Genomic DNA, 13,772 nt, shown 5'->3' with positions numbered 1-13,772 from the left:
TATAAAGACAACTGTCTGAGAAACAATCCAGGGGAGGCCAAACAAATTCCGGGAAACCTAGCCAACTACGACACAAGGCTCAGAGAATTCAGGGCCAAGAAGTTAAGAAAGCCCAGTTGGATAGCACTAGCAATGAAACAGGCAAAATATTCAACTAGTTGCTTCAAAAGACAATTTTTGCAATATTCTTGTTTTTAACACTTCTCCTATCCACTCTGGGCTCCTATCCACTCTGGGCTCCTTTTCAAATTATTTCTTTCTCTTTTCAAACTAGCTATATTTAATTAGCTCTAAACTAGAGTTTGAAGGGAGAGTACAGAGACCGGAAAACTCCCATGCTAGGGCAGCTCTATTGCTTCAGAGCAAAATACGAAGTGCTGGTCATTACCTAAAAAGCACTAAACGGTTTGGACCCAGACTATTTGATAAACTGCATCCCTGTGTATAAACCTGTCCAGACACTGTGATCAACAAAGGGGGCCTTGCTCTTGGTCCCACCTCCTTTTCAGGCACGGCTGGTGGGAACGAGAGAGGGGGCCTTCTCTGTGGTCACCCCATCCCTCTGGAACTCCCTCCTTAAAGAAATTAGAATGGCCCCATCACTCCACTCTTTTAAGAAGCAGTTAAAAACTCATTTGTGTGAATTAGCTTATGGAGAGGAAGGAAAGTAGACTACCAATGATTTTACCTTGTGATTATGATGATAACAGATAATTCTAAATTATGGAGATGTATATTTTATATGTATTTTAATCTGTGCAAGTTTGTCTTATATGATATATTCTATATTATATGTTTTATTTGATATTTTCTGATTGTTTTATTTTAATTGTTTGTGAATTGTCTATTAAATTTGTACTGGCATTGAATGTTTGCCATTTTATTTTGGAAGCCATCCTGAGTCCCCTTGGGGAGAGAGGGCAGGTTAAAAAGAAAGATGATAATTGTTATTATTATTGAAACCATAATTACAAATAGGGTTGATCTACTTGCCTGAAAGTTGCCCATGGTTTGTAAGCAACTTGGAGCATGCATAATACTTGGTCAATCTTTAAATTAAAAAAGCAATACCTGAGTGATTGGAGAAGGGAGAAATAAAAATGAAAGCATGTAAGACTTAGGAAGGAGAAAGAAAGGGAAGGGAATGTGAAATCCTAAGAGCCAATCTTGTTTTCTGAACTCCTATATGATGGCATCCTTTAAAAATTGAAAGTGAGCTTCTAAAACAAAAGCACTCTGCAAATTACAAATATATGGTACAAATAGAAATCTGAAACACATATCCCTTTAGGTAGATGCCGATGCAATATTCTTACATCATTAAACAATTGTGATGATCCAGAGGGACAAGTTGTTGAGATTTTTTTTTTTGCATTTTACACAAACTGTGTAACTGAATCTTTGTTAGGCATCCTCGTTTACCTTTAAAAAATGAATTGGTCCTATTATAAACTAAAGATGAAGACCTGTTAACATCTTTCACTTGCAAAGCAGGCTTCCCTACTTGGTTCTTTACTCTTTAAGGAATATATCGACTCACAATCCTAACATTCATAGTGGCTTCCTGCAATCAACAAAAAGGAAATGACACTCAGTGCACACTCTGTAGAAAAAATCACACAACTGCATCAACCTGAGGATAAAAGCAAAGGAACAGCTTTTCTTTCAACAGCTTACTTCATTACATGCAATCCTTCTGTACAGAACTTCCAATCACTTATGCCATAGCAAAGGCATATGGAGTTGCTTAGAACATGGCCAGGTTGGAAAAGAAATACGACAACAAACTACTGAAATACTACTGTTTTATTGTTTTAACCATCTATTCTGCTGATATTGTCAGTCATTATAGCTGTATTGACAGTCACACCTATCTATTGGTCCTCATCCTCACTTTTGCTCAAGTGATTTATATTAAAGATGCTGACACATACAGGAAAGGAAACTATTGATACTAGAAATGTCAGCCAGATATCCACCCAGCTATTATGACAACGTGTTTCCTTCCACACAACAGGAAACATTTCACCAGCTGCTGCCTGCAATATAGGGGGGGGGGGGGGGGGGAGAGAAGTACAACAGGGACAAACCTATATGAAAGTGTCCACAGATCGATAGAACAGCACATGCTTCACACATATAATATCTCAGACTTAATACATAATGCTTGCATTTTAAGAGGTTTATAAAAAATCTTTGCCAGAGATCTCTTTCTAGTCTGATTAGACCACAGAAGAATCATTATTTTGTGTTATGGAGGCACCATGGTATGAAGTTAAAATACAAATAAGAAGTAGTAGTCAGAACAAATAAGGAAAGCTCAAGACAAGGGAAGAGGAGAAATAAAATAAAATAGAGGAAAAATAAATCCTAACCAGAATCCACAATTTTCCAAGTGATATATGCTGCAATCATACATACAACATCGGTTATACTGGCTCAAATGGCTGGGAGTTTCAGTTCAAGCATATGTGCAAGGCTGGATGATTCTAACCTTGAATTAAAGTCAATATTAGTGTTAAATATCAACCCCTCATGTTAAAATTAAAATGTTTAGTTTTACCTGTTTTGTGAGAGACACAGAGTCCGTAGCAAAGGCAACCAATGCAATGAAATCTTTTCCAATGATGAAATGCTATTGTCTTCCAAGTCCAATTCTCTTAGCAAAACATGATTTTCCAGGCTAGGAAGCTAAATATAAATCAACAACACATCAGTAGTATATTATAGCATGCAGAAGTACCAACTACAACTATGAACACTACAATTCTACAGTTACTAGTTAATGATTCCTACTAAATGATCAAGGAAATACTTGTCTGTCAACATTATTTAGACTGCCCAGTAAGGTGGACAGACAAATAACCACATTACATTGTTGTAAACAAAACAGAGTTTTAAAGACATGTTAATGATTAATAGGTTCACGGTGGCATAAGCTTCTGTAGACTATAATTCAATCCATCAGATTCACAACATACTATTATCCACTATTTCAAAAAAACATACATGTATGTACATGGACTTGTAGCGAAAAATTTAGAAAAAAAGAGTAAAAAGAAGTACAGCCCATGATTTTTGTTTGATGAAAAGGCTGGAGTGGATACTGTGGGGTATCTGCAAACACTTCACTTGCTCCAGTTTCTAGGGGTTGAGTAAAGAAGACAATGTGGTCTACTCAAGAAATTGATTGAATTTTGTCTGATTACAGAATAAAAAGGGTAATTATGTCAAATGGATCTGTGTCATAGTGATTTTTACATTATAAGAGTTGAGTAGAGCAGACAATGTGGCCTTCCATACTCTGTTCTCTGTACTTCTTCCAATCCCCTCACCCTGTACTACGCTGTTTTGCACTATCCCAGACCTGGTCCTTTTTATAACCTGATCATGCCCATCTTAGTATTTCTGGCTATTGGTTTTGGTTGTGTATTGTCTGAGTAAGTTTTAAGGTTGCTATTTTAATACCCCAATAGATTATTTAATTGTGTTTTATCTGATAGTTATGTTTTGCTCTATTTTGTTTTAATCGTACTTTTGGTTTTCATTTATTGTTTTTGCTTTGATGTTTTTTCTTTGATGTTCTGTGGACATCTTTTCCCATGTGTAAGCTGCCACTCCCAGTTCCTTTGGAGAGATGGAGGCGGGGTATAAAAATAAAGTTGTCATTATTATTATTATTATTATTATTATTATTATTATTATTATTAAATTGATTGAAATTTTGTCTGATTATAGAATAAAAAGTGTATTTATGCCAATGGATCTGTGCCATAATGATTTTGCATATATTTACCAATTTTACCTAAAGATTCCAACATATACACACAATGTGTACAGTGAGCATGCTCACCGGCAACATACATGCCATATGTGTGTCTATGTTTTCTATTTCTTGAAGGTTCTTGACTTCCATCTGCTGGTTACATTATGACTGAATCAAAACAATGGACATGGTCAATGCAGAACAGTGAGTAACACATTCAGCGATTACATGTCATTTAAAGCAGTTGAGTGTTAAACTACATACTCATTTTCCAAGAAATAAATTCCATGTGATGTGATAGCAAGAAGAGAGGCATTCTCCCTTACACTTGAGCAAATGTATGTGCATTGTCTTAAATGGGGTTAAAAAAAACTGTGGGAAGGGTCTACTATGTTCCCAAAGGCCACACCTGTATGGCTGAAATCAATCCTAGAAGTTATTGGATGCCTAGTTCCAATTTTCCTTTTTGTCCTAGTCAGTTTTGATGGGATGAGTGTGTTTTCAGATATATCATTTCTATGGGCACTTGGATCATGGTCTGGTAGATTGGAGCCACTCGTATCTTGAGACCACAATATTATTTCCCTCATCTAAAATTACATATACATACACTCTCCAAAACAAAAAAGGTGTTTTTTTTACTCTGATAAATTGTTTTTACTCAAATGTAAATTTAATCAATTAAAGCACACATGAATGATCATATCTCACCTATTAAACAACATGTTAAATATCACCTATATAAAACTAAGACGTTATTTTTACCTCACTGAGATTGTTCCCCTTTAACTTCAGAATTTGAAGAACGCCACAGTTTTCAATACCTTCAACATGAGTAAGATGATTAAAGGAACAATCTATATATACTAGAGTAGGAGTTTCAGAAAGTCCTTTGGTGCTGATGAGTTGATTATGATTTACAACTAGTCGCTGGAGATTTTTTAATGACTCCAATCCCCCTAAAAAAAAGTACAGTTTTTTATTTAAATCGTATCTGAATGGCTTGGTTTGACTTATTTATTCAAGAAAATAATTTATATATATGTATACATAAAATAAATTGCCCATCTTCTGTGTCTCTTTCACACCAGACAGTTACATCTTGCAGAATCCTGGGCTTTATTTTTATGAAGTTTTTAGAATTCTCTGCCAGAGAGATGAAGACATGACAGTTAAAACTTGTACCCGATTCTTGTAAGAGTGCAGTGCACTGTAAAAAATGTCATCTTTATATCAAATATTCATAGACAATTACTTATTTTTGCATAATTGCTAAATAACAAAAAGCACTGATTGCTGCTGCTGTTATTGTTGTTGTGTGTCTTCAAATTGCTCCTGATTTATGGTATCCCTAAAGCAATCCTATGTGGGGTTTTCTTGCAAACATTTATTCAGGGAAGGCTTACTTTTGCCTTAGTCTGAGGCTGAGAGAGAATGACCTGGCCAAGGTCACCCAGTGAGTTTTCATGGTCGAGTGAGGAGTCAAACTCTGGTTTGCAGAGTTGTAGTCCAGGTCTCAAACCACTATCTCAGGCTTGCTCAAAGCACAGATACAGCTAGCTAATTTCCCAACTCTTTTGAAACCAGTTAACAAACAGCAGGATCACATCAGCACATTCTGTATTTCATTTTATTTTCTTTTAAAAAATGAATTTATCACTCACAGTGATAAATTTCACAATATGAAAGTTGCCATATTAAAAACAGGTATACTAATAATACATATATCAATGGTAATAATTAACAATGGAAACAGTAAAATTTACTATGTTATGAATATCTAACAAGATTTTTAAAAAATGTGTTTTGAAGCTAAGTTATGAGAAATGACAAAGAAAATAAACAGTCTTTGCTTGGTGTTGGAATGACTAAATGCCAGATGAGCAATTATGGGAAGAGTATTCCAAAGACTGGGTCCCAACATCCCAAATGGCATAAATATTTGCTGCACTACATTTGGCATACGTTCTTGAAGAATGAAGACCTTGCATCGAGATCAGGCATCCTCAAACTATGGCCCTCCAACTGTTTGGGCCTTTAACTCCCAGAATTCCTGACAAATGAACAAGCTCATTAGGGCTTCTGGTAGTTGGAAGCCCAAACAGCTAGAGGACCACAGTTTAAGGATGCCTGATCTAGATCCTAAACCCAATCCAAGCAGCTGTACAGTTCCAGTAACTTCCTGTGATATGAATGTGAAAAAGAAATTGTTTGTTAGAAAGTGTTACCTGAAGTTTGTCTGGACTAGCTGTCAAGATAGGTACACCCTATATACATCATGACTTGATACTGAAGAGTTAAGATGATAAATCTTCACTTGTTATTCTCTTGAATGGCTTACTTCAAAAGTTCTTTCTTTCTACTGGGTGAGACTGCAAGTACTTTTGCACATTTTCTTACAATTTCTTTTAAACCAGGACATCTCTTGTGAAAAATTTGGTTGAGCTATATATATAGACTGTGCAAATTCTTTTGTTGCAAAACCCCAGAATTCATTGTGTAAAAAACCCATCTATTTTTTTATCCATCCACTCATTTATCTGAAGAAGTCCCAAAATAGAAAAAAACGTGAACAGATTTACTATTTCCTTGTCAGTGTGATAAGTCAAGATAATAATTCTTACTGGGGATGAGACAATTTGAGGGTGTTCTTTACAGCCCTACTATAAGAGTTTGAATTCATATAAAGTTATGATAACAGAACTCAGTTCATCAATGTAATTTGCTCACTTTAACAACTATATTATGTATTCATATATTAGTCTAGAAACTTTGGTCAAAAATTAACTCTAAAAACCTGGGTTGACTTATTTAAGGGTCAATGTGAGTGCTATACCTTGACTCTTATAGAAAAAAGGAACCACCCCCTTCTCTGAGTATAATGGTGAAAGTGAAGGGCTTACACCATCCCTGCAGAATCTAAAAGAAGCATCAGACCACTCTACTCTCTCTGTCAAGGCACCGCTTCTGGCCTTTTTGAATGCCGGGCTGGCAAAATTGAGGTGGTATCAGCTGGGGGCAGCCGGCTCTCTGAGGTGACACTGGTGCCTTCCCCTCTCTATGGAATGACACAAATTCATGGGTCATATCAAAATCCATAATTTGGGCAACAAAACTTGCCCTTGACTTACACATGTTGCCAACTTACAAGTGACGATATATGGTAAAAGTTGTTATTTACTATTTTGATGATTTTGAAAATATGCATTTTTAGAAAAAATGTATTCTGTATATATAACAATCTCGCGTTCCTGATTTATCAAATGTAGCTCTGAACGCAACTTTGATGTTCTCTTGTACTACCCCACACAATTACAATGAACTCTAATGCTAACTCATATAGGTTTTACATTTGCATAACAGACTTCTGTTAATGTGTTGTATTTTATTTAATTTGTATTGCACTGTGGAACTGAAGTGGCCCATCTGTAAGCTGCTCTGAATCCCCGCTCAGGGGATTCTATAGAAAATAGAATAAATAATTTTTTGAAAAACAATCAGCTTAAGCTTTGTGTTTTAAGAAAAACAAGCTCATAACTTTCTCTAAACATTAAAAGTATGCATGCTCTCTCATATATAAAAAATCACTCAAAAAGGGGGGGTGGAGTCTGTTTTACTTTCAGCTACTAATTTTTCTAGCACTATCACTTTGCTTTATCTAGAGAAATGTGAATTAATTATGCTGCCAATGAAGAGATACATCTTACAGTTTGGTCAAGACATGCTCTATATAACAGCATTGCAGCATAAATCTTGAAAAGTGCAGTCTATGAAATTTGCATCTGCATTAACTTGTCCTAGTAGTTACCCTATGAGCAGTTTGTTAAAAAGTGGCAATGGAATACAAAAACAGTTAAATAACCATAAAGGCATAGAATCTGTGATTCTTTTCAATACGTATCATCCTGATAAATACAAGAAAACACTATAAACTGCACATAAAAATTACTTACACAATTAAATGAATATCAAATTAAAAACACTTTTTTTGCAAAAGTGAATGTGCATGCATGTGAGAGTGAGTAGCCTCTTAAGTCTTACTGCAGAAGAGAAAAAGAAATTCATAACAAATATGACATCTTTGTAGCTTGCTTTTTTCTATTGAGCAATGTCTGGTGGAGGAAAAGAAGAATGAACAAAAGCCAAACACCTTTCTGCAGCTTTCTGCCACTGACTCCAAAATCCAGAGTGAACACAATGGACTCTTAGTGTAAATTCTGAAACATTTAAGTATCACTCCAATATGAGCTGATCTATTCTTTTAACAGGGTTTAGTGATCTGAAGAAGCTATTTTCATATGCAGGAAAGAACAATGTGCAAAATGCCTTTGCTATTGAGTTCATAATTTCAGTGACTGACAGTTTGCTACTAAGCACAATTCAAATTTCTGGCTTTAGCCTAAAGAATTCCAGCCCAGCTTATCTTTCTGAACGTATGAACCATCTCGGTGATGAAGTTCATCTGGGGAGGCCCTGTGGTTGGTGGGGTCGAGATAAAGTGCCTTCTCTAAAGTGCCTATGGAACTCCCTCCCCTGCGAAATTAGAGCAGCCCCCACCCTCCTAACTTTCAGGAAGAAAGTAAATACGTGTTTATGGGACCAAGCCTGTGGATAGAAGCTCAGTGCAATATAAGAATATGAAATACTGATATGACAATATGGAACAGCATTGGATTACGATTTTAGACAGCATAATTTTAATAGTTGGTTTTAATATTAGAATGTTTTAACTTTTTGGTATAAAAGTACTTATTTATTTTATTGTCTGTTTGTTAAAGGCATCAAATTGCTGTCTGTCTGTAAAGCCACTCTGAGTCCCCTTTGGGGTGAGAAGGGTGGGATATAAATGTAGTAAATAAATACATGTAGTAAATAAATGTATTTAAAATCTACGTACAAACATCTTCTACGCTAGGAAATGCTCTGAAAAATGTTGACATGTATATTTCAAACTAAACTAAAACCATGATTGGAATCTCAGTGTAGATAATAGCCACAGGCATGACTCCTGCCCTAATGTAAAAAGCCTTTCCTAATATTAATTAAGAAAGCAGGAGCAGCAACTTTGCCTTCTAACCTAAATATATTTAGGCCAAATCTACATTTCACAGCATTACATGCCTAACCTATACACATATTCCTAAGGGATCAATACCAAGGAACTTGTGGGGCTTAATGGCAGGCATGCATTGACTCATACTGTAAAAAACAAAAAACAAAAACCCTCTATGTTCTGAGACAAACAAACCTTAAACTTCCTCAGTTTCTTAAAAGCTTAAGAGCTAAAATACCATATGAGTTCTAAGAGGCCAAACTGAGAAATAATTTCTAAAATGCATTCAACTTTATAGATAATACTGCAAATTGCTTGTTTAGATATTGCTGGAAGTGAAAATGCACTCAAAAGCTAGCCAGCACCATCTAGTGGACTCACAATATACAAAGAAGCAGTCAATCCAAATATGATCAAATTTCATTGCGTGGAAAGGGACTTGACCTAAATTTCATTATAAGGACCACACTAGAAATAAATGTATTGCTTTGCTATCAACATTTGCAAACTGTCTCCATTTCTGATTTTATTTTTATTATTTTGTGCCAAAGAGTTCTGTGTAAGACCTAGACATTTCACACAATGAAGCTGGTCTTCTGAAATGCACATTTCTATGAATGTCCTAAGCATATATTTTTTTTTACTTAGAAATACCATTAGCAAAAACCAAGCAGATCAATTGACTAAGTTTGTAGGAAATAACAGGGCACTCCTTAACTGACAGAGAAGAGCTTCACTCCTGAGATGGGCACATTCACTCCAGAATATTAAAGGTAAAGGTTTTCCCTTGACATTAAGTCTAGTCAACTCTGGGAGTTGGTGCTCATCTCCATTTCTAAGCTGAAGAGCTGTTGTTCATAGACACCTCCAAGATCATGCAGATGGCATGAGTGCATGGTGTGTCGTTTGTTACCTTCCCGCTGGAGCGGTATCTATTGATCTACTCACATTTGCATGTTTTTGAACTGCTAGGTTGGCAGAAGCTGGGTCTAACAGCAGGAGCTGATCCCGCTCCCCGGATTCGAACCACCGACCTTTTGGTTGGCAAGTTTAGCAGCTCAGCGGTTTAACCCGCTGCATCACTGAGGGTTTCAGAAAATGATCCACCCATAAAAACACATTGCACCTGTATCTATGACAGAGGTATTTCCAATAGGAGTTGGATGTGGAACAGTGTATGTATACCGCAAAAAATTGAAGACCTGGCTGTTTGTGCAGGCGTTCGAATAACTAGTGCAATGATTGGCAATGAACATAGGAATGGAACAATGGATTATGAATTCTGGATTATGTTTTTGGATGATGAGACGATAGTGATTGGTTAATGCAGTAATTGTTTATTGTTTGGGTAATATGTTAATTTGTTAATTGCTGTTACATTATTGCATTGAATTATTGCTGTTTTTATTGGTTGTGAATCGCTGTGAGTTGCCCTCGGGCTGAGAACAGCAGTATATAAGTAAATAAATAAATAAATACCAATCTCTGCATTTTTCTGCAAGGGGTCCTGATTCAATTGTTTTCTTTCATTTTTTTCAAAAGGAAACTATTCCAATTTTTTTTTGGGGGGGGGGGGGGAGAAGCCTGGGATAAAAAACAAGGAAATCTCCCTCCAAACTTACTGGCCTTTGAGAGTGATGTCTACTCTCCACTTCACCTTCTCAAAATCCTAATTTAGGTTTGCTGTTTCTTTTGAAAGCACACAATAAAGAGGTTGGTAAATGTAAATCCCCTCATATGAGTAGGCAGCAGTCACAGGATATACTATAGGAATTTTCTCAATTGAGTTTTCTATACTCAGCTCTCTACATTCAGTTTTACATTACATATGTAAAAACAATAAGAAGCTAGTAAAACATTAAAATACTACTAAGCCTTGTTTTATTGGAGCAACCACAGAACAATTTTACATTGAATATTGTATGTGTCAGTGCACAGAGATTGTTTCATGGCAACTGTCAAATTTCCCTAAAGAAATTCTACAGGATTTAGAGATGGAAGAGGTGGGAGCAAGCCTTTACAAGTCTATCTTTGTGTGATTCCATGATTTTTTAAAGAAAAAAAGTCCGATCAATATGTTATTGTGTAACACAAAATGTATGCTATGTAACTTACTAACCAGACCTCCCCAAAGCAACTGACGAGGACTGAAAATCAGGCTCCAAGTGGTTTTTTTGAACATCTACTTTCTCATTCAAACTCATCTCACTTATGTTTAACATACAGTACTTTCATTGTATATACAGACAGGATAGGAGGCTTTTGCCCCATTGGCTCTGGAGTTTTCATAGCCGAAACTCATCAATTCATATTATGTCACTTTCACATTAATCTTTCAGATACTCCACATAAGGAAATCCATCTGAAACAAGTAATCCCTTACAGAACTACTGGCACCGAAGACAGATTGAGCACAGATCCCAGCATTTCTGTTACCAATCAGTCCACCTTGTTGGTTTACTTTGGATTAAAGGTATTTGGAATTTAATAAACACCAACATTCACTATTCACTTATAAATAAGCTTATGCCTAAAATATGTCACTTCTACATGGATGATTCCACAATCCAAAATATAGCCAGTGGGATTGCTTGTATGGATCTAATAAATAATCAGGGTGGAAAAAAAACCCCTAATTTCTCAAGTTTTGGTTCACTTGAAAATGATCAAATGTCTTCTTTTAGTCTTTTAAGTTTGTAATGTAGGTGATAGAGAGACATTTGTCTATATTGGACAGAAATGTTCATTCAGCTACTTTAATACTGGAGAGCTTTTGGAATCTGAAAAATGACATTACAACATGCTTATTGGTGACCTTCAATTTGTTTCTTACATGGGGATCTCTGATATGTTTAGTTTCTGGACTGTATTCATTATTTATTTATTTATTTTATTTCGAGCATTTGTATCTCATCCTTCTCAACCCCTGAAGGGATTCAGGGCTGCTCACAACTGGCAACTATTAGATGCCAACACACACACAATCAGTAAAAAAAAAATTAACATTAAGTAAAACAACTGATATTTCAAATTTAACTTCTGTAGTTTGATGTATAAATTGCATGTAAAAGGAGGAGAGGGTGGGAGTGGGAAGAAACCCAATAAAACAATTAAAAAAATTAAGTAAAATAACAAGAAATTATAAATACATTAAAATATTAGCTATTAAAATATTACAACATTACCATGCCTAAGTCCTCAAATCCAAATAATGTAATTTTATAATTACATAATATTTGTCTTGAGCTAGCAAGTCACATCGTTATTTTATTTTTTTAGCTTAATTATAAAACTGTTTAAAGCCACTGTGGCGTAGTAGGCTGTGGGACTAGGTAGGTATATGGAGATCAGTGTTCAAATCCTTACCTGGCCATGGATACCCATTGATCACATTCTATCAAGCTCAGAGCAAGAAAATCTCAAGTTAGGGCCACTTTAGGATCACCATAAATTGGAAAGCCCAAGAGCATGCAACAACAATTTCTTAATAATATACTGGCACATCATTTCCTACAATTTAGGTTGAATGCACACTTTGATAACAAGCAATCGCATACATGCAAGTACTATTTCTCTGACACATTATAGTAAAGCTAAGCTGACAGAAGTGTAATATTTTCAATAGGTCCTGTTAGATTCTACAGGACACTGCAATGAAGCTGTGATTTGAAATTTTGAAAAGCTTGGGGAAAAAATCCAACTCCTCACCCCAAAAAGCTGTGGGGAAAATACAAACGCCCCCCCCCCAGCTTTTCCCCCCTCTTCTTGTTAGCTCCATCTATTGCTTTAACCAGAAAACTAATGTTATTATGGGGTACTGCTGTCTGCCTGATGGGGTTGTGACCTTAACTCCATTGTTTTCCATCATAAAAAGTAGGCAAGAGTATCTTGGCATCCCTTTCAGAGTAAATGTAATATTACAGATCATTCTTTTCTTGATATAACATGCTATGATCAGGAGTAGCTGTTCTACTAATTTAATTTATATTATGTGAAGTTGACCAATACCAACATGGAGAGCCTATTACAATTAGTTTGGAATCTTCCTGACTGAAAAGTATTTATGGCAAAACTTCTCTCATGATGATGTAATCATGACAGTTTTGAATTTATCTAACCTTATTTTTTTTAAAAAGGTTATAAAACAAAGATATTACTGATCCCAACTAACTAAGCAAGAATCTGTTTTTAATCACAAAAAAGTTTCACATTAATTAAACTGCTCATAGTTACAACTCTATTATTTACAATCTGAAATACTCACTCTCAGTGCCTTACCAATTCGAGTTATTTTGTTGTAAGAAAGTTCAAGATTCAAGAGACTACTGCAGCCATGTAAACCATGAAGAGATGATATATTATTTTCATTCAGAATTAAAATGCAAAGATTTTCTAGATTCTCACAATTAATCACCTGAATATTATTGTCCTGTAACAAATAAAGAACAATAAGCAAAAAAGCAAAAATGAGACAGGATTTTTATCTTTCAATATTTGGACTAAATAAAAACACTATGCATGTCAAGATAAAATTGCAGTTCATTTAGTTCAATGAGATTGACACAGACAATTATGTTTAAAATGTCATCCTAATTTTCTAATATTTTTAAATTGCCCAATATCGCTCAATATCAGATTTATGGAGAATATTATGAGAAAGTAAACTGTATAGCTCACAGACCAGTTTGTGCATGTATGTGCATGAACATGTCAAAAGGGCTATGTAGACCAGGATGTGTCGAATGTGGATTTTATTACTACTATTGACTCACCCAGGTCCATACCACCTTTTATTTATGTAAATAACTGTGCAAGTATATGTGTGTGTATCAAACTCCCACAACATTATGCCTTTAAAAAGTTCTATGGAATTTTAAAATGCTGACTGGGGGCACCATAAAACAGTAAACAAACCAAACTGAAACCTCGAAAATGCTCAAAAAAGACCCCAAG

At 35.4% G+C, this 13,772-nt stretch overlaps 1 protein-coding gene across 1 annotated transcript in view; it reads right to left on the bottom strand.

Annotated features, from left to right (window-relative positions):
• Positions 1–13,772, bottom strand: part of LRRIQ1 (leucine rich repeats and IQ motif containing 1) — a 121,126-nt gene that overhangs the window by 84,337 nt on the left and 23,017 nt on the right. Inside the window, exons 10-12 of the mRNA XM_060777373.2 lie at positions 13,098–13,248; positions 4,532–4,725; positions 2,564–2,691 (exon numbers count right to left, since the gene is read on the bottom strand). Of these exons, the coding sequence (XP_060633356.2) occupies positions 2,564–2,691; positions 4,532–4,725; positions 13,098–13,248 (473 nt within the window). The remainder of the gene's footprint in view (positions 1–2,563; positions 2,692–4,531; positions 4,726–13,097; positions 13,249–13,772) is intronic.

Source organism: Anolis sagrei, chromosome 5, assembly GCF_037176765.1.
Source record: "Anolis sagrei isolate rAnoSag1 chromosome 5, rAnoSag1.mat, whole genome shotgun sequence".
In the NCBI taxonomy this organism is placed as follows: domain Eukaryota; kingdom Metazoa; phylum Chordata; class Lepidosauria; order Squamata; family Dactyloidae; genus Anolis; species Anolis sagrei.
The sequence above is the reverse complement of the archived record's forward strand: the minus strand, read 5'-3'. Positions and strand labels throughout refer to the sequence as shown.